The sequence below is a fragment of the Gymnoscopelus microlampas genome (assembly GCF_963454915.1).
Source record: "Gymnoscopelus microlampas genome assembly, chromosome: 8".
In the NCBI taxonomy this organism is placed as follows: Eukaryota; Metazoa; Chordata; class Actinopteri; order Myctophiformes; family Myctophidae; genus Gymnoscopelus; species Gymnoscopelus microlampas.
The window spans coordinates 26,918,480-26,940,754 of NC_139945.1; the positions used below are offsets into that span (position 1 = coordinate 26,918,480).

At 40.2% G+C, this 22,275-nt stretch overlaps 1 protein-coding gene across 1 annotated transcript; it reads right to left on the reverse strand.

Moving 5' to 3' along the window:
- Nucleotides 1-1,801: 1,801 nt before the first annotated feature.
- On the reverse strand, nt 1,802-18,104 carry tsku (tsukushi small leucine rich proteoglycan homolog). Its single transcript, XM_084064250.1, has 3 exons — nt 17,751-18,104; nt 6,787-7,110; nt 1,802-5,606 (listed from the first exon to the last, which is right to left on the reverse strand). The coding sequence occupies exons 1-3, from the start codon at nt 17,757-17,759 to the stop codon at nt 4,866-4,868; spliced, it is 1,074 nt and encodes a 357-aa protein (XP_083920376.1). The 5' UTR covers nt 17,760-18,104; the 3' UTR covers nt 1,802-4,865.
- Nucleotides 18,105-22,275: the final 4,171 nt, after the last annotated feature.

Sequence of the window (22,275 nt, forward strand, 5' to 3'; positions counted from 1 at the left end):
AGTCTGACCCCCTTGTGTTGTAAAAGACCACTCGAGACCACTAGACTAGAGGAGCGAGTATCGCTGTGACTGTATGTATAGTGCCTCTGAAGCACTGCTGTAAAGTACTTTACTGCATGGAGTATTTCCAATTTTCAGTAATTTTACTTCTACTCCACTACATCTCAGAGGCAAATATTATACTTTTACTCCACTACAATTATTTGAAAACTTTAGTTAATAGTTACTTTGTAGATTTTGATTCAGCCCTATATACATTTCGGCCATTTCAAAACAGCTGATCTACAAGCTCACAATGCGTCGCGATGCGACGCATTGTGAGCTTGTAGATCAGCTGTTTTCATAAGATTAATATACATTTTATACATTTGAAAACGTGTGAAATGGGACATTCTGCATAATGACTACTTTCTACTTGTAGTAGCCTACTTTAAGCACATTTTGATACCAATACTTTTGTACTTGTACAGACTTTTACTTGTAACTTGTAAGGGTAGTTCTACATTGCAGTATTGATACTTTTACTTAAGTAAAAAAGTTGAGTACTTGTTCCACCACTGCTCTGAAGTGAAGCAACATGTTAGTAAATTGTTAAACTAAATAAACATCTGTGAGCCCAAACCACTTGGACGTAAGCTTTCTCCTTGTCGTGTGAATAGACACACCCTGTTATGAGTCACTATTGTGCATAGTAAAATGCCACAAGGCTGCTAAAAAAAATCCTGAGTTTTAAAGGGATAGTTCACCCCCAAAATGACTTTTTTTTTCACCCCATGGATACTTGAATTCGTGGATATTTCTTTGCTATTGTCGTATTCCTAAGCCAATAATATGATGACCGGAACCGCTGCCTACCAGTCCGCTGCATCAAATTATTGGTTTAGGAATGCAACAAACAGAACTATGGGTGAACTATCCCTTTAAAGTACTACTACTAATACTAACATACAGTATTGGACCGGTATTGGATACGGTATGATGCAGACTTGTTCCAGCTTATCCTGGCATCTCTATTTTGGGTGTAACACAATGCGGTGCGATGTGAACCACTGTGCGCTTAGATCGGCTATTTGCATTATTTGTTGTATAGGGCTTAAGGGTTTAAATGTTTCTACAAGGACACCACACCTATAATTGTTAGAACAAACTAATAAGAGTGATGTGGTCACAGCCAGCATGTTGTTTCAGTAGACATGAGTTACAAGCAGTGGTAAGTAACTAAGTACATTTACTCGAGTACTGTACTTAAGTACACGTTTTAGGTATTTTTTACTTTACTGGAGTATTTTCAGTACTTTTACTTCTACTCCACTACACCTCAGACTCGGAGGCAAATATTGTACTTTTACTCCACTATACAATTATGTGAAAACTTTAGTTACTAGTTACTTTGTAGATTTTGATTATTATTACAAAACATACATTAACCACATCATATATATACATATACTGACCTACATACATTTTGGCTAATAGCAGATCTACAAGCTCACAATGTGTCACGAATCGATGCGACGCATTGTGCGCTTGTAGATCAGCTATTTTCAAAATATTTGTATACATTTGAAAACCTGTGAAATGGGACATTCTGCACAATGAGTACTTTCTACTTTTGGTACTTTAAGTACATTTTGATACCAATACTTTTGTACTTTTACTCAAGTAAATTTTGAATTCATGACTTTTACTTGAAACAGAGTATTTTTACATTGTAGTATTGATACTTTTAAGTAAGAAATGTGAGTACTTTTTCCACCACTGGTTACAAGAAATGTACAGAAACTGAAACTTGAAGGCCAAGTGTGAGAATAATCAATTTATTACCTATAATTTGTATGCAAAGCTATGTACATTATAATTACACAATTACAAACCTCTTCATTGGAGTCAACTCGTTTTAACTTTCACCCTGAATCAAATAACTGTGAATGAATGCTAGAACACAAATCATTGACTGACAGTTTCAATTAGAATGTCCAATTGATCTGAGGACAAAGTGAACACAGACTCCAGCCCTGTTTTCACACAGATATCACACATTCATCTGCAGTCAAGCGGCAGATTGTCCTTTAAGGCCAACAATAATATACCACAGTAATACCAAGGCAAGTTTACATGTACACTAAAAAGCATAGTGTAGGTTGATGTCTTATATGTTTCAACATGAAAAATATTGGCAAACATAACTACATGTCTGATGTTGTGATATTTAAATCTTTGTGGATATATCAACAAGGAAACATTATTTTAATATATTATGATCACATGTCTCTTTCAGCCTATCAGATCGTGATCAAACATGTCTGCATTTCTGGAATACAGCCTAAGTCAATTTGCTTTGGCACCAAAATATGTTGTGTTTAGCTTGGTCACGGGGATGTGTCAGGCCTTGGTGGGTCAGGTAAACCCGCTTGGCGATATAAACAGCGTTATTGTTGCGTAATGTGTGTGCAAGGCGGCAGTTAGTGAATTCAAAGCCATAGGCTGGAAACATGACCAACCTTACCATCACTATGCCAAATGGCACAAACAAAGTTGACGGGACACCTTTTATTCTGCTAATGAAATTAAAAATGCCTTTTTACCCATTTTAGATGACATCCCGGTCATATTGTGCATCAATATGACCAATATGACCAGAAGAAAGTAGGTAGCTGATATATTGCACTTTTACCTTAGCTCTAGGTATGCTCTTAGTTTTTAGAAGTTTTTTGCTTGTTTTTAGAAGAGAATACACTTAAGACTTCTGGTGATTAGTAGTTTCCTTGCCTAGCTATGTTGAATGCACTTATTGTAAGGTTTGAAACAGAAGGAATAACCATTTTCCCATTAAATCTTTTTTTTCCTTCTTTTTTACATTTGAAGTTTTCTTTCAGTACGTCGGGGCCCTCGTTTTGGTCTTCTCATTATGCACCTGTCTCCTTTGTACAGATGTGCAAAATACTTGCATTATATATAGGTTTGATAACTGGACTTTGCCAAAAAGTATGGCACCTTTCAAACAGTAGTAAATACATCACTGATAGTATATTTGGCAATGGATAGTCGAAAACAATTCATGTCCTTACATATTAAATGCTTACTGTCTAGTCTATCAATGTCTGGAAGACAGCATCTCCTTCTATATGGAAAAAGAAAACCTGTAGTGGTTAAAAGTAAGGATGGATGCTAGGTGGTGCCAAAGCAGTGTCCTTGGCTATCATAATCAATGCAATAGTAGGCTTTTACATTTTGCATGAGATTTGGGCCAACTAAGAGTTGAATAATAAAGGAGTGGCTCCTGAACCGCGCGGTATCGACCCATAATGCGTTTCATGATAGCAGCGCGAAGCTGACCTGAATACACGTATAGCATAACATTAATAAGGTTGTGTTTAGGCATTACGTTACACAATAAGTTCAGGTATAAGGCTACACATGGTTATGTTTAGGCATTTGGTCATTAAATGGTTATGTTTAGGCATGTGTTTGGTGTGGTTAAGGTCAGGGTAAGGGTTAAGGTGAGTCAGGGTTATCTGTGATCTGGGAGGGAGGTTAGCCAAGGATATTGCATGACCTCAAACCCCTCGGTTCAAAGCTTTTACCTCGGTACCAGCAGATGGTTCAGAAGCCACGACCTACTAAATATCCCACATGCATGGATGAAAGTGCAAAATACAAATAGTTACTGAATAAGGACTTAAGTTCCATGTACACACACAGTGTCACTTTTTGGATTCATTACACATCTGTAAAACATGACCAAAGACTTGTAAAAGGTGCTGAAGAAATGTTTGTGTGCTACATAGACCATTACGGAGGAATACCTTATGAAACACACTTTGAGAACTTCTCATTTAAATCAAGTCTTACCTAATGTTAACAAATGCTTCATGAATCCTTTACAAAACAAAATGTGTACACAGAACCTTTAAAGGGACACTATCACGACCTCCACATTATCCATGTTCTTTTTGTAGAGCTGAAGTTACATTAGCAGCCATAAAAACTGCTGACACCGACATTGTGCTGAAAACTTTACTCCAGTGATGTCATTGGAGTCAAGTCAAAGTTAATGTGAAACCTACAACCCTTAGTTCCTGGTTTTTAGTCGCTACCCTTGGTGGCTGTGAGCGTCTTCAGCAAAATATCTATCTTGACCTCGGAAATCATGAATCATGTTGATGTAATGGCGGCCATAGGCCGTGTGGGCATGTCAAGTTGATGCTTGCCTGCAAAATGCATCATAGGATGTAGAAACACTGAGAAAGGCCAAAACAGACAGCCAAAACAAACAGGTAAATACTCTAATACAGGGGTCTTCAACATTTTCAGCCCAAGGACCCCCTCTCTGAGAGCGAGATGAAGCAGGGACTCCCACTATATATTGCATGAAATTGTGTTGCAGATTAAACCTTTTCATAGATGTTGGACTCATGTTAATGTGTATTTTCAGACATTTAACCACTTAAACCGTCAATACTTAGTAAACGTTCACTCTGTACTCTCTTTGCCGAAAATAGATGATCTACAAGCTCAGCTATTTTTGGCTAAAGTTGTCCTTAGAATAGGGATGTTAGGGTTCAAGTGATTAATGTAAAAAAAACTAAGTTCCTATCACACAATGATTTGGTGGACTCCCTGTAGTACCTCTGAGGACCCCCTAGGGGTCCCGGACACCCTGTTGAAGACCCCTGCTTTAATAGACTATGACCACCATCAGCAATTAACAGAAATGCAAAAGCATGATAGTGTCCCCTTAAGATCAATTATCAAAATGACATGAATAACCCCCGAAAAATGGTTTGCATATACTTCCAAGAGTACAAAAAGCACAGTTCTGGCACAGAAATGTTTGTTACGCTCCTTTTCTTCAAGGCACAACCTCACGATGCAATGCCCTTGACGTTACAGCTCAGCACGTCGTCGTGTGTGACCTGCCCGAGCTGCCAATGGAACTGGCCCTGTTTGCGAGTCCTCCAGCAGTGGATGCCGTGTCCCAGCGTAATGTCCTTTATGCTGGGCAAATGGCTCAGCAAGTTACTTGGCAAGGATGTCACTGCGGAGTTGGACAAGTTCAGCTCCAGCAGGGAGTCCAGTCCACTGAACACCATGGGGCTCAGCGTCTTCAGCTTAGGATTGTTGGACAGATCCAATACCTGAAGGCTCTGCAGGCCCTTGAAGCTGTGGGGTTGGATCTCCTGGAGCTCGTGGAGACTGCTGAGAGACAAGTGAACCAGGTCCTTGAGCGAAGCGAAGGCCCCCTCTTCGATGCGGGTGATGGGGTTCCCGTCCAGGTTTAGGTATCTCAGTGGAACGGCTTCCAGTCTGGGGACGGTGGTCAGCCTGTTTCCTGTCAGAGTCAAGCTCTGGACGTGGAGGACTCCTCCGGCCTGAGTCCTGGAGACCGACGTCAGCAGGTTGTTAGACAGATCCACGCTGACAGGCTCGCTGTGAGCTTTGGTGGTGAACGCGTCCATGTCAAACTCCTGGAAGCGGTTGTGGCTGAGGTCAACTTCTGCCAGAGGGAGGCCGAAGAAGCAGCTGGGCGGGAGGCTCTCTAAGGAGTTGTGGCTCAGGTCGAGAGTCTCCAGGTAACGAAGCTTGGACAAGGCTTTTGGACTTATCTGGAGATTGGAGGATAAGGAGGACAAGGAGTTAAAGAAAGACGAGGTGAAAAGGAGAAGAGGAAACAGAAAGAGGACAATGGACAACACATTGAAGAGGAAAAGCGAGGCGCAAAGACACAGCAAAGAGATGAAGTCATTAATGATGGATCAGTAAGTTCCAAGATGCATCCACATATTGGGTAAAAACTGCAACATTAAAAAGTATACTGTATGACAGAATTACACGGAAAATCTGACTATAACTAAGGAAGATGGTCTAGTACATTGTGGTTTTGACCAGCTTTAATATCAAGTAATTAAATTACAAAGATCAGTGTGTCAGTCCAACTGTTGACTGCCATTGACATAGATCTACGTCAATTTAAAAAAAAAACAGCAGATAACAATAGAATTGATGATCGCGGTAAAATGTTTTTGTTCCGGTGGATAGACGAGACCCCCCCCCCCCCCCCCCCCCCAGACGGCCTTTGTTTACATCCGTGTCCACAACGTAGCTTCTGTGGGTCTCCATGGATCTTAAAAATAAGGTAAAAAACGCTGGCAGAGGCGGAAGAATTAATTAATTAATACCTGGCTGTCAGTGAGAGTGTTAAACAGACCAATTTGTTCTAACATGTTTAGTTCTTATATTTTGCCTCTTTCATTGTTCTGTAATCTTGTTTTTTGAGGTATTTATTACAAATAAAGTTGGCTTATATTTACTATAACTTTATTGTCCATTAGTAGGTGCAAGTTTGTACAAATCTGTACCTTTTTTCTTTTCTTTTTATTCATTTTTAACTAAAATGTTTGCTTCTAGGGGATTCTACAAATGTCCTCTAAATCCTAACAGTTTGTTTTTTGAAAAAACTTATGTTGCTATATAATATCAGTGGTTCTCAAACGTTTTCATGTCAAGGACCCCCAAAATTATATGTATTTGGCCACGGACCCCCATCTGAAAATATTGTTCCAGGGACCCCCCAGAAGCAAAGATTTGAGTATTTCTTTCTCAAAAATAGCAGATCTACAAGCTCATAGTGTGGCACTCTGTGCCGCGCTATGAGCTTGTAGATCTGCTATTTTTGAATAGCCAAAGAAATCTAAAGTAACACAGATGCGTTGCCGGTCTGAATGGGTTAAGTGCTTAATCTAATTGTATTTAATGTATTACTGCGTGATTCTCCATGAGACAGACCTGGGTGATGCGGTCGCTGCTGAGATCCAAGCTGACCAAGGTGGTGTAGCCAGGACCGGTCAGCATGGCATCGCTGAGCGGACCCACAGTGTTGGAGGACAGGTCCAGGTGAGCGGTATCCAGGGGTATGGGGATAGGCATGGTGGTACCGGACCCCAGTGCCCGGCAGTCCACCCTGGTCAGGCTGAAGCTGTCGAACAGGCCGAAGCTCTCCACCTCACAGTGGCAGGCAGGGTGACAGTTCCTCACCGGAGTGCCAGCAGCGTGGACATCCACCACCAGCACCAGAGACACGCCCAGCCACAGCAGGTGTGCCATTGTGTTCTGAGGAAGTAACAAATACATTTGAGCTTCAAGTGGCAATGCTGCAATGTAGAAATACTCGGTTACAGGTGAAAATGTGCTTGAGTAAAAGTACAAAAGTATTGGCATCAAAATGTACTTAGAGTACCAAAAGTAAAAGTACTCTTTATGCAGAATGTCCCGTTTCACAAGATATTATGTATCAAATGTATTAAAATCTTTTGAAAATAGCCGATCTACAAGCTCACAACGTGTCGTGAGGGGCCGCATTGTGAGCTTGTAAATCGATTATTTTCAAATAGTAAAAGTTTAAATAGGGCTGAAGAGGTTGTATGTTTTGTATTAATAATTCAAACAAAGTAACTAGTAACTACAGTAGACATAAAAGTACTAAAAATTGGAAATAGCCTACTCCAGTCAAGTAAAAATACCTCAAAACTGTACTTAAGTACAGACAGTACTCAAGTAAATGTACTTAGTTACTTTACACCACTGCCTATAACCAATGCATACATTTTTACAGCTTGGCAAAGCTGTCAATAAACAGACGCTGCAACTAGTCGTCACTTTTTTCCCTTTCTCCCTTTTCTCCCTATTGGCTAAAGGCCAGCCAATGAGAGCGTCGCCAATGGCTTCCCATACTCTGAACCAAGCACCCAGAACCGCGGTAGAACAGTGAAGAATGTTCTATTTCATGTAGCTTCACTGCTATCCTGATATCCCCAGAACAAGAGTCCTGATGCCCCGCTATCTGGCGTAGCGGCTGCTCCTCCTTACACCCCACGTAACCTAAAGTGGTTTGATCCAATATCCTTAGATCCCCATGATGCACTTGCTAGTGTAGTGGAGAAAAGGCCTTCACTAGCATGGCTAAAAACACAAATAATTGTAAAGAAACAATATCCTGAAAAGATGTAGTTGATACAAACATACTGTATTTATGAGGAATGGGGTGGAAAACAGGGCATGCATGCATTTGGTTTCTTTTACTCTAAGAATTCACAATGCACCACAACAGGTATAGAGGGGTGCAGTACGTTAGTCCGACAGCGCATTCCTCCGACAGCGCAGCGCTCCGACGTTTCAATACTAAACCCGAACCAAACCCGCACCCTAACCCTAACCGCACGCGGATGCCACATAGTCGGAGAAAAGGTCTGTCGGATTATCGCATGCCTCCCGGTATAGAGCAGGGAACCACTACACAAGACTAGTCTCGCGTAGCCAGACTACTATTCCACAATCTCCTGAATGCTATGTAAAGTCTGGAACAGGTACAACCTCCCGAAAGCCGAGAAAGGAAGCTGTCATCTGTCCGTCATTTCCGTGCTACGTATTTTAAAATATCTTTAAAGGGATACTTCACCCCAAAAAATCCTATGGATTAGTCACCCCATGGAGACTTGAATTCATGGATATTTTTTTTGTTTTTGTCTCATTCCAATAAGCCAATAATTTGATGACCAGCGGACCGGCAGGCAGCGGTTCCGGTAGGAGACACAAAGGAGACTCTTTGTGTCTCCTACCGGAACCGCTGCCGGTCATCAAACCCCACGCTTAGGAATGAGACAAAAACAAAAAAATATCCATGAATTCAAGTCTCCATGGGGTGACTAATCCATAGAAAAAAAGACATTTTGGGGGTGAACTATCCTTTTAAAACATATTTTTGAATTCCCATTTCTGCTAAGCAGCATTATGCTTCCACTATTTAGATATACAGTAGGAAATATTTACGTGACTGCAAAGACGAAACGGAAGTGTGTGCGCACACGTGTGTGTGTGTGTGGGGGGGGGGGGGGGTGGGGGTTCCGCTGTACCCCCGGATCATTTTCAGAGCTTCCGTGCTCTAGACTCCAAGATGGAAGCATTTGAAATTTGTGGGAGGCAACCGTCTGGCTCGCGACTCGCGAGACTAACAGGGCAAGACAGGGCAGAGCTTTATGGTACTTAACATGACAGACGAGCAGCTTCAGGCTGTGTGGACCTAGACAGCAGTGGTGTAAAGTAACTAACTACATGTACTCAAGTACTGTACTAAAGTAGAATTTTGAGGTATTTATACTTTCTTCAGTATTTACATTTTTTAATACTTTTACTTCTACTCTGCTACATCTCAGAGGCAAATATTATACTTTTACTCCACTACAATTATTTGACAACTTTAGTTATAGTTACCTTGTAGATTTTGATTGCAAAATCTACATTAACCACTTCAGCCCTATATACATTTCGGCCATTTGAAAATAACCGCTTGTAGATCTGCTATTTTCAAAAGATGTTATACATTTTAAACATATGATGTATACGTTGTGAAGCGGGACATTCTGCATAATGAGTACTTTCTACTTTTGGTACTTTAAAGTACATTTTGATACCAATACTTTTGTACTTTTACTCAAGTAAATTTAGAATTCCGGACTCCTATTTATAACAGAGTATTTCTACATTGCAGTATTGACACTTTTTCTTAAGTAACAAATGTGAGTACTTTTTCCACCACTGCTAGACAGTATTATGGCCTCTGTCATGGGAAAAAAAAGTAACTGCAGTCCTTTCTTTTTCTCATTTGATGTTTAAGGTTTATGAGGACAATTAAAGTCTCGAGTGATTTTTTACAACCTTTAAGGCTGTAAAGAAATCTGTGGGAAAAACTCAGCCACAAAACGAAACAAACATTAGTTTATTTTAAGAAACGTAGAAATTGTTTCATGTGTCAATGGAAGCATGTGCTCAGGTAGGCGTATGAGACTATTTCATGAATACAATGCTTCAATACGAGGTATAAGGTTGGAAAATGTATGTACCATATGGACCAAGCTACTGACCATATACAGACTGATGACGTAACTGAGAGAGAATCGGAGCTATGCTATAGGGTAAGTGATTTACTTTGGTTAAAATGTGTTAAATAGCTCTATATTCTGATAGTACTTATTGCTATAGAGTGTTTGTTCAGTAAAATGAGTCTCCATGTCTCTGCAGCTCTTTATCAAACAGAAAATGCATTCTCAGTGCTCTCTCCTGATTGGCTTACATTTTGAAATGAAAATGTACTGTTTACTAAAGAGCTGGAGAGACCACTGTGACCGAACAAACACTCTGTAGCAATGATTACTATTAGAATATAGTACTTTAACCTTTTTAACAAAACAAAAAGAATTACCAAAAAATATCACTTACCCTACCTTTAATAAGTGTCCAAGATAACGGCTTTGAATGTCTTTTTTAACATCCATGTTGACACGTTCCTGCACCAAAATCAAATCTAAACTCCTGTACAGCTACAGTGAGTTAGATTTTGAGCTTAATCCATGTACACTGCACACCCCCCTGCACTCCACTTAGTAACATTCCACATCAAAATCACTAACCTTCATCTGCCCAGCTTAAGGTCTCCTCTCATTTGCAGTTTTAGGGGAAATTGGAGAATAATGTTCCCATGTGAAACACCATCCTTAAGTTCTTTGTTCAACCTCTTTTCTGTAAGGACTTGAAGCTTTTTTATTTATTTAAATCATGCAACTTGACTTGAGCAGCTCTAATTTCTCCCCCAGGGGAGAAGGGGGGGGGGGGGATTCTTTGATCCTTGATCAAAGACTTTGTTTGCACTTTCTAATTGTGCACAATGCAATGACAAAGCAGGTACAACAACATAAACAAGATCAAACATATCGAATGTCACATCTTCAGCAGCAACTGATTGATGAGCCCTTGGACTACTCTAGGTGCGTTCAGCTAGACTCAGCCAGAACTACTCATCATGGAAACATAGACTCACTCTTATTTACCAGCTAAAGCTCAGTTACTGCATCGCTGCAAACCACAGAAAGAAATCCTCTCTAGAATGTAACCAGTAAATGCGATCAAATGAATGCTTTTGGATAAACCATGTCAGAACGCAAGTTATGAGCAGCTAATCTCAGAGAGAAGCAGGCTAAATACATGCTTATTAGAGAGTAATTTAAACTAATATCTATGTTAAAACAAGCGCAAAACCATTCACATCACAATGGCATATACGTCTATTAGTACTGTACCTCTATTCACAGCCGTCACCAGGACCCCTCAATAACTGTAAGATCGTAAATGTCGACAGCCAGCCGTCTGAGAAAACTTGCACTTGTACGGTTTGCCTTGAACATGTGTGTCTCACCTAATCTGCTGTTACACAAGCTTATCAAACACATTAGGAGCACTGTAATAGATCAGATATACTCCTAAACACACACGCACAATTTGGTCAGAGGTTATCATTGTGTAACTCTGTGAAACTAAGCAGGCACGGTTAAGCCTAACCGAGGCATGACTTGGCACAAAATTAATAATTAAAGGCACCATGTTTTGAATATAGAAATGAGGTTTTACATTCACAATACATTCTGAAACAGTATGATCTGTATTGTATTTTCTATGGAAAATGTGCTGTTTGTCCTTTTGTTTTTTCACTATATAAGTCAGTTTTACTACAATGTTTACCAACAGAAACAAACTTACTACAGCCACAAAACAGTAAGTACCATTTACAAATGATGTGCTGTATCTGTTGTCTGTCTGAGTCAATCATCTACACAGTAAAATCCTCAGTGTTTATTTAACTCAGAGAGTTTTTACAGTTTAGAGAATAAATAAAAAATGCCTCCACTGCTATTTAGTATTTTGGGATGGCGGGGCTGACTAACCATTTGTTTGTTTGTATCATCTTTGAAGACACAATTCAACATATGTGCAGTGCACTTAAGTAGAGCACTGCTATTAACATACTGTACAAAAGTTACAGAAGTCATTTGATGCACAAATCTCACCCTAAAAAAAAGGAAAATGTGTATCATGATAAGAGAGGGAAATATATTTTCACCACTAAGGATTAAAAGCTTTGTGAGAAAAAAGAAAGCATTATTCAGACTAGACCTTTATACAGTGTAGTTATGTAATATGTTATGTAGTTGTGTGTGTGTGTGTATACTCCTTGAAGTTCAACGTGTGAGCAGATTCCCATTCCAAAGATCAAAGTCTAATCAAAGAGAGTTGCTGATTTGTTTTGTGCAGTGCTTTGGCTTTGACCGTTGCAACTGTAACAAGGTAATTTACTTGTAAAAAGTCTTGGAATGTGTACTGTTTTACGTGTACTGTTTTATTCATTCACCCCCACTTAATTTTGCAGCTGTTATAAAGGATGGTGGTTGTAATTTTCATTCCATTACATTGGGTACAGCGACATAGGCTGTGTGTGTGTGTGTGTGTGTGTGTGTGTGTGTGTGTGTGTGTGTGTGTGTGTGTGTGTGTGTGTGTGTGTGTGTGTGTGTGTGTGTGTGTGTGTGTGTGTGTGTGTGTGTGTGTGTGTGTGTGTGCGTATGAGCATGCAAGCATGTTTTGTTTTAACCCATTAAGACCGGGAATGCATCTGTGTAACCACTTTAACCATTATTTTATACTTTGGCTGTTCAAAAATAGCAGATTTACAAGCTCGTAGCGCGCTACGAGCTTGTAAATCTGCAATTTTTTTTCTTTTGAAAAAACGTGAAAATTTGTGCAACTCTTTGATTGAGTTTTTTAAAGCGAACCTTTTTTAACTCAAATCTTTGCTTCTGGGGGATTCTACAAATGTCTTTTAAATCCAGTATTTTTGGGGAAAAAAAGTTATGTTGCCATAATATCAGTGGTTCTCAAACTTAAAAAAAAAAAAAGTATATATATGTTCAAAGATTTGCACGATTTCTTTTTTCTAAAATAGCAGATCTACAAGCTCATAGCGCGGCACTCGGTGCCGCGCTATGAGCTCGTATATCTGCTATTTTTGAATAGCCAAATAAATCTTAAAATGACACAGATGCGTTCCCGGGTTGAATGGGTTAAAAACCTGAGTCATTTGAGTTCGTTTTGACGTCACATGAATGGGCATGACCGCCTCTTATGACTGTAAAATCAAGTACAAACAAGACATCACCTCCTAAATAAAGCCTAATGACATTTAGGGCTATCTCGCTGCCATGCTCTTATCAAGCAAACCATTCTTCCTTTGGAATGCATAAACATCTTAACAGTGAGCTGAGATAACATCCTGGTCTTTCTTTAAAACGTAGCATTACGTTGCAAATGTTAAATGTTGTTCATCATTTGAACAACTTTGCAAATTCAAATTTACATAACTAATAATAATGAGATAAAGATAATACGATTTACACCATAGAACCACTTAAACCGCAGCTGAAAATTGCAGATGACAAGCTATCAGCTTTCAGCCAAGATATTTACTGTATAGAGTGAAAACAGAAAAGACACTAGCATAACCCATTGAGACCGGGAACGCATCTGTGTCACTTGAGATTTATTTGGCTATTCAAAAATAGCAGATCTACAAGATCGTAGCTGTTCTACAAGCTTGTAGTTCTGCTATTTTGGGGGAAAAAATGAAAATTTGTGCAAATCTTTGAATACATATTTTTTAAAGCAAACATTTGTGACTTTGACTTGCTTAGGAGGTCCCTGGAACAAAATATTTTACAAATGTTCGCTTTAAAGAATATACGGATATTCAAAGATTTGCACACATTTTCTCGATTTTTCAAAAATTGCAGATCTACAAGCTCATAGCGCGGCACCGACACAGATGCGTTCCCGGCTTTAATGGCATAAAGCACTGAGGGACTCCAGTGGTTAATCTAGTCTTCCATTGTTTTCGAGGCACCAGGCAGAACTCTCATTTCCGCTTTTCGTGTGACCTCATATGCTCTTATAAAAATAATGACTTCATCGTCAGTGAAGAAGGTTCCTATAGGATATCATCATCATCCATCCAACCCCAATGTTTACAAGTCTGTCTCCCCTCACGCAGGCTGCAGTATAAAGGCCATAAAAAGTCAAAAACGTCTGCCTTGTCAAGAAACCACACCCAGGCCATAATGAACCCACTAGATCAGTGGTACTCAACGTGTGGGTCGGGACCCCCAGGGGGGTCCCCACATGATTTTGGGGGGGGTCCCCATGATGACAGTGAAGTGACAATTCAAGGACTTTTGACACCTTTTTTAATACCTTTTTATTTATTTATTTAAGACGGGAAGAAAATAGAAAAGACCATTACTGCATCAATGACAAATAGCAGATCTACAAGCTCAAGACGCCTCGCAAAGCAAGGCATTGTGAGCTTGTAAATCGGCTATTTTCACAACATTTATCTGTGGAACCAAGTAAAACTAAATGTAATGCCTACAATTCCAAGTGCTTTTATCAGGGCGGGGGTCCTCAGTTCAAATATTATGTTGGGGGGTCGTGGCCTGAAAAGGTTGAGAACCACTGCACTAGACATGGGGAAAATACCAGTGAGAATGAGATATGTCAAGTCACTAGTTATCTTACTAGTTACTAGTTGTCAGAATCCCCTCTCCATTTGGCTTTGTAGCCTCGTCTCTCTATCTCTCCCTCCATCTCTCCTTCTTCACCCACATATTGTTCCATCTGTTCTTTAAAAGGGATCGTGAACTTTCAACACCAGGTGTTCCTCTCAACCCTTTCACCAATAAATCTCAGTTAACACCAATCTGCTGTTAACACCGGCTTCAAATCAAGACACGTTCTCTAACCACAGTAATTAGCAAAATGGCAACAGCAGTTAGAGCGGCAAAGCCCCTTTATAGAGGCCAATTGGCAGCGTGGCCTTTGATGTCCCACCCTGATAACCATCTCACTTTCTGGTTTCCTTTTGAGACATCTGAATCCAGTGTGTCTGTGTGTCAGCACTGGACAAAGCATAATACTCAACAGTGGTGGAAAAAGCACTCACATTTTTTACTTAAGTAAAAGTATCAATACTGCAATGTAGAAATACTCTGTTACAAGTCAAAGTCCGGAATTCAAAATGTACTTGAGTAGAAGTACGAAAGTATTGCCATCAAAATATACTTAAAGCACCAAAAGTACAACATGTTTGACAATAGCCGATCTGCAAGCTCACAAGTTGTGAGCTTGTGGATCGGCTATTTTCAAATAGCCTATGTATAAGATAGGGCTAAAGTCGTTAATGTATATGTTTTATAATAATTTATATCTGCAAAGTAACTAGTAACTAAAGTTTTCAAATAACTGTAGAGGAGTAAAAGTACAATATTTGTCTCTGAGATGTAGTGGAGTAAAAGTAAAAGTATTGAAAATTGAAAATACTCAAGTAAAGTAAAAAATACCTCAAACTTTTATTTAAGTACAGTACTTGTAAATGTGCATAGTTACTTTACACCACTGATACTCAAGTAAATGTTCAAAAGTACAAATTACGAAGTACATTTTCTTTTTAATATAACATTTTCCCAAAGTCAGAAATGGGTATTTTCACTATATTTGAAATAGGGCATCAGTGTTAATTCATAATATATTTGAAGTTTGGGTTCCAATAGTCCCTTCCTAGCCTATAAGCGAAGTGGAGTCATGTGCTTGATTTTGTTTTAGTACAGTACTCAAGTAAATGTACTTAGTTACTGTCCATCACTGATCTGTGTCCAAGAAATCACGAGTTATTTATTGCTGAAGAATGCTTTCACCTAAAAGAACTGATCCAGGCAGATAGCTGATGCACTTCGTCTAGATTGTGATCTAGATAATACTGTGTGGACATTTTCCCTTTGGATTAGAGATAATCAAATTAAAATCAAAAGACAAATACAATATTACCAACAATAATAAAAGCACTGCACTACAATTATTATTAAACTTTACTTACTAGCCTACTTTGTAGATGTGTAATTATTAGGCTATTAGAAAACATACATTAAACACTTCAACCATATTTAAACTTTGGCTATTTGAAAATAGCAGATCTACAAGCTCACAACTTGTGAGCATGCTGCTATTTTCAAAAGATGGTTTATACATTTAAAAACGTGTGAAATGTGACATATTCTGCACAATGAGTACTTTCAACTTTTGGTACTTTGAATACATTTTGATACCAGTACTTTTATACTTTTACTCAAGTAAATTTTGAACTTTCACTTGTAACAGAGTATTTCTACAAACCCCCCCATCTCCCCCCCCCCCCCCCCCCCCCATTGCCCGGGGCCGGGGACGTTTTAGAGGCGGGCAGACAGACACAGCCTACATCGGGTATAGAGAAGCCTACCTATGCAGATCAGGTTTCTTTTGCAGCCGTGGCAGTGTGTGTGTGTGTGTGTGTGTGTGTGTGTGTGTGTGTGTGTGTGTGTGTGTGTGTGTGTGTGTGTGTGTGTGTGTGTGTGTGTGTGTGTGTGTGTGTGTGTGTGTGTGTGTGTGTGTGTGTGTGTGTGTCATTCCCCCGCCCCTTTCCGTCTGTCAATCACAGCTCCACATGTCACTCCATCAACACAAGTTATCAGGTCTACAGTCAGTGTTGCCAGGTCTGCTTTTTTTTTGGTAAATTTGTTAGTAAATACTGGAAGTTGCGGCCGGGTTGTTGTTTTTTTGGGCTTGTTTATGTTTCCTAATGTTGATTAAACCAGTGGTTCTCAAATATTTTTATGTCAAGGACCCCCCAAATTAATATGTATTTGTCCTTGGTTGGACCCATCCATCAACATTTACCTTTTATTTCAAGATTGTTTTGAAAATAGCAGATCTACAAGCTCACAACGCGTCGCGATGAGCTTGTTTGCTGTTTTCAAATAGCCAATGCAGATACGTTTAAAGTGCTCATGTGGCCTGTAGTCGCTTTTTTGGGGCTTGTTTTCATAGATCTGGTTGCTTTTTTCTCTCGCAGAATCTGGCAACACTGCCTATACAGTTTGCGTGCAGAAGACAAGTAGAATACTTTTGCACTTTTACTCAAGTAACGTTTTGAACACAGACCTTTTGTACTTGTAAGAAAGTATTTCTACATTGTGGTATATTTGCTACTTTTACTGAAGTAAAATATCTGAGTATACTTCATTCCACCGCTGCTCAGTCATAGCCAGCTCAATGTGAAATGTGATCTGATCCAGAGAGCTCTGTGCAGCGGTGTCCGAACTACTGGCAGTGGTGTAAAGTAACCAAGTACATTTACTCAAGTACTGTACTTTAAGTACACTTTTGAGGAACTTTTACTTTACTGGAGTATTTCCAATTTTCAGTACTTTTACTTCTACTCCACTACATCTCAGAGGCAAATATTGTATATTTTACGCCACTACAATTATTTGACAACTTTAGTTACTAGCTACTTTGTAGGCCTACATCTTGATAATTATTACAAAACATACATTAACACTTCAGCCCTATGCATTTCGGCCATTTGAAAATAGCAGATCTACAAGCTCACAAGGCAGGTCTGCTATTTTCAAAAAAATCCTATACATTTTTGAAAACTTGTGAAATGGGACATTCCGCGTGACGAGTACTTTTACTTTTGGTACCCTACTTTAAGTATTATTTTGACACTTTTTGTACTTTTACTCAAGTAAATTTAGACATTCCGGACTTTTACTTGTACAGAGTATTTCTACCTTGCAGTATTAATACTTGTACTTAAGTAAAAAAAAAAAAAAAAAAAGTACTTCTTCCAACATTGCCCAGAGAGCCAGCTCAATGTGAAATGTGATCTGACCAGCGGTGTGTCCGAACTCAACTACTGGATACAAAGTAACCGCTCTGTAACGGTTCTATCTAACCGTTATAACCGTGTTGTAACACTCTCATGATGTATAACGTCTTCTTACCTTCACCATGGTGTATAAGAGAGAGAGAAGAGTTGGACAGTCCACTTCTATTCATATACTTCACGGAACCGCGCGATCCGCTCCCATTTTACGATCGTCCGTCCACACTAGTTCACACAGAGAGCTGCACTCACTAGTTTATAATGTCAGTTTGTCACCTCTGTCTGTCTGTCTGTCTGTCTGTCTGTCTGTCTGTCTGTCTGTCTGTCTGTCTGTCTGTCTGGAGGAGTCGACTCACTGCTGTTGTTAGCGATGTAACAATGAAGTGTCAGGAGGAGAGACTGCCGCTCCTCTTCTTCTCCCATCTCTCTCTCTCTCTCTCTCTCTCTCTCTCTCTCTCTCTCTCCCCCCCCCTGGTCTGCTGTGGGTATGTTTCCGCCGCAATCCACTCCTTTTTGGAGCAGAGAGCAGCATATATGCACGTTTGGGCACGCTGTGCTGCTCAGTGCTGCTGCACACAATACGCACTCTAGTGGAGACTGGAGAGGCCGCAGAAAAGCCACATGAAATGAAAAAGAGAAAAATGGTATTATGCAACACAGTGGCGGGGTTGACTCATTCATGATGAGTTTCATTTGATGGTTTTCGTTTTATGGGGAAACTTGTAAAAAAAGAAAATACAAGCCTAGTCTGCTGTGTATGGATATTCATTCCCGAGTGGCATGGCAGTTATTTGGAGATGAGAATTGGTCCATGTCATGCAAAGTATATTCCCAGTCCACTATACTGAGAAACAATGCTGCCAAGGATTAAGGTTTTATGTGGCCATGATGGATATGGCCTTCTTTCAAGAATGCTATAAAAAGTACAATTTTAGTTTGAAATGAGCTTTGTTTTGTTTTGTTATTGTACATAGTAGGCCTAGATTTTCAGGCCGTTAAGCGGCCTTCACAACTAGTCCTATGTTGCGCTGATAAGAGCAATGGTCACCAAGTATGGCAGTTTGAAGCATTAAACACAGCTATAACACTGCTGGCAAGCAGTGATGCACTTTCAGCACCTAGGTCCACTGTCATACCTGTGCGTTTGGTGAGGGGGGCGGGGCTTCAGTAATTACAGCCCATCTGGTAAGACCACCCGTGACCTACACATTTTGAAGCCTTTAGCATACTGGGAACTGTAGTTATGGGTATTTAAACCCCAACCAATAGGAACAGAGATGGGAGTGGGGCTTCAGCCTGTCCCTAATTGCCGTCTAAGAGCACCCACCAAGTCTGAGGCCTTTAGCATGCTTGGAACTGAAGTTATGGCTGTTTAAAGCCCAGCCAATAGGAACACAGAGGGGGCGGGGATTAAGCAATGACAGCCTGTCCCTATTGGCCAGGGGGCAGAGCAATGGTTTCATGTGGAACGGAGCAACGGTGTGCCTTGCAGGTTTGCATGTTAAGTTTGTGGCGCCCTGCCCGTCCGTCCGTCCGCCCGTCCGTCCACCTGCTTGCCCGCCCGCCTGTCCGTCCGCCCACCGTAGGTCGGTTGACCCACTGAGCAATTATAATATAGGATATATTATGTATTTTGCATGATTAATAGTCATGATTTTAAGAATGTATTGAATGATAATCATGAGGGGCAGGTGCAATGGGTAATAGGTATGAGTGCTGATTGAAAGCTTAACATGTAAGTTGTGCTGTACTGTGGCCAGTGTAATTGGGCTGGACCAAGTCAGAAGGGCAGAGGGGGGGTTGTAATGTGTATTTGGAATTGCTAGGGATATTGTTGTGTAATGTTGTAGCATGAGAATCATTATTGGTGTAGTTCATGGAGTTTTAATAGATGTTATGAGAGTTAATGTTATATGCATTTATGCATGTGTATTATTCGTTAATCGACCCTTTGACATGGTGGAGTCCAAACTAATTGCCTCCAGCTGAGTATAAAAGGCTGCCAGCAACTTGTGTTATAGGATAAGAGCTGGATGAGAGCTGGACACCACCATGGCACCTGTGTGGAGAGCTTCCTGCTTCATGTGTTCATGTCACCTTTTTGGTTGCACCTTATCAAGGCCTCTGTACTAACTCCAACTGTCAAAGGGCTCATTCCTCAACCAATCAATCAAATATCAAACTAAATATGTGATTACATGGATAACTGACAGTGCTGTTAAGTTAATTCTCATAGTTTAATGCACACAAAAACCATGTCAACGTGGTCCAGGCTAACAATCAAGTCCCTAAGGAGATGAGCCAGAGAGGATGAGGTCAAGTGAGTTCTGATTAACATCTGTTGCTACGCTCTAAAACGTGGGGTTCGTCTGGATAGGGTCCCATAAAACAAGCACTGTTGGACTTCTGACCAGGAGAAACTCCCAAAAGGAGAACGAACACGAAGAACACCTGTTCAAATGTAAGGGGTGTGTGAAGAAGACATTTTATGAAAGTGTTTTTTAAATAATAATAATTATACATTTTATTTATAACGCACTTTACGTTCTTGCAAATCTCAAAGTGCTACAGGCAGTGCCGCTTTAGACTCCACAGGGGCTCTACGCATGATACGGGACACATGCACGCGCGCTTAGCGCGCGCGATTTTTTTCCGGGTTTCCCGCGGATAAAGTTACTTTTTTTGATACTTTATTTCGGTTTTAGTGTGCTGCAAGGCCGGACTGGGACCTAAATTCAGCCCTGGCATTTTGGTCCGAACCAGCCCCCACACCGTTTTGTCAACGGGGGGGTTTCACTGTTTTAACCCAGCAACCCTATGTAAATTATGCCACTGCTGTAAAGCATTCCAGCCCAAACATTAACGGAACTAATAATTGGGCCACACGACGCGGAAATGACCGTAATAAGCATAACACAGGAGCAAAAATATGCTCCCGTGTGGGCCGCTGTGCCAGTGGGCCCACCGGCCCTCCGGGCATTTGCCCGGTATGCCAAATGGCCAGTCCAACTCTGTGGACATGTGACTACTCCTGACAGGAAGGAGCATGGCGGCCATTTTGAATACTTTCCTGTGAGGAAGACCTCATTGACTGAACCATGGAGGTTTCATTTGAAATGTTAAATTAAAAGTATATTTATTATTATTCTCTGGGATAGTTCACCCCCAAAATGACTTTTTTTGTAGCTATTACTCACCCCATGAAGCCTTGAATTCATGGAGATTTGTTTTGTTTTTGACTCAATGGAGACTCTTTGAGTTTCCTACCAGAGACCCCCATTTGATACCATGTTATTTTTTATTCTCTGGGACCCCTATAATCCACTGTGTTTATTTTCTGAAAGTGTACAAATGGAACCAAATGGACCCGTACGTTGAGACCCAGTGGATTAAGGATTCTATCAGCGTCTCTAAGGATCTGTCAAAGAAACAAGTACAAGAGAACCTGCTAAAGGTAGGGAAGTGTACCTGCATGTATGAGAGTGTGCTGTTGTGTTGATATTGTGTTGTTGCTGCTGTTGTGTGTTGTTGTTGTTGTTGTTGTTGTTGTTGTTTGCTGATGTGTATTGTTGTGTTTGCTGTTGTTGTGTTGGTGCTGTTGTGTTGTGTATTCTTGTGTTGTTGTATTTGTGTTGCTTTGTTTTGTTAGAGTGTCAAAACAGTGGGTTCTATTTGTCTCTATAAGGATGGTGTGATTTATCCTCAGTGAAACAGGGTTTAATATGTACCCTGTTGGTTTAATTTGGACACTGTTGGTTTAATATGTACCCTGTTGGTTCAATATGGACCCTATGTTTGTTTAATATGGACCCTATGTTGGTTTAATATGGACCCTGTTGGTTTACTATGTAGCCTGTTGGTTTACTATGGACCCTGTTGGTTTAATATGGACCCTGTTGGTTTAATATGGACCCTGTTGGTTTAATATTGACCCTCTTGGTTTAATATGGACCCTGTTGGTTTAATATGGACCCTGTTGGTTTAATATTGACCCTCTTGGTTTAATATGTACCCTGTTGGTTTAATATGGACCCTATGTTGGTTTAATATGTACCCTGTTGGTTTAATATGGACCCTGTTGGTTTAATATGGACCCTATGTTGGTTTAATATGTACCCTGTTGGTTTAATATTGACCCTCTTGGTTTAATATGTACCCTGTTGGTTTAATATGGACCCTATGTTGGTTTAATATGGACCCTGTTGGTTTAATATGGACCCTATGTTGGTTTAATATGGACCCTATGTTGGTTTAATATGTACCCTGTTGGTTTAATATGTACCCTGTTGGTTTAATATGGACCCTGTTGGTTTAATATGGACCCTATGTTGGTTTAATATGGACCCTATGTTGGTTTAATATGTACCCTGTTGGTTTAATATGTACCCTGTTGGTTTAATATGGATCCTGTTGGTTTAGCCTACTATGTACCCTGTTGGTTCAATATGGACCCTGTTGGTTTAATATGGACCCTGTTGGTTTAATATTGACCCTCTTGGTTTAATATGGACCCTGTTGGTTTAGATAGAAGGATGAAAGCTTCTCGCAGATGGAGTCTGTGAATATTTTTTTTTCTGTAGCATTGCTGCTGTTTACAATTTAAAGTGTGTGTGTGTGTGTGTGTGTGTGTGTGTGTGTGTGTG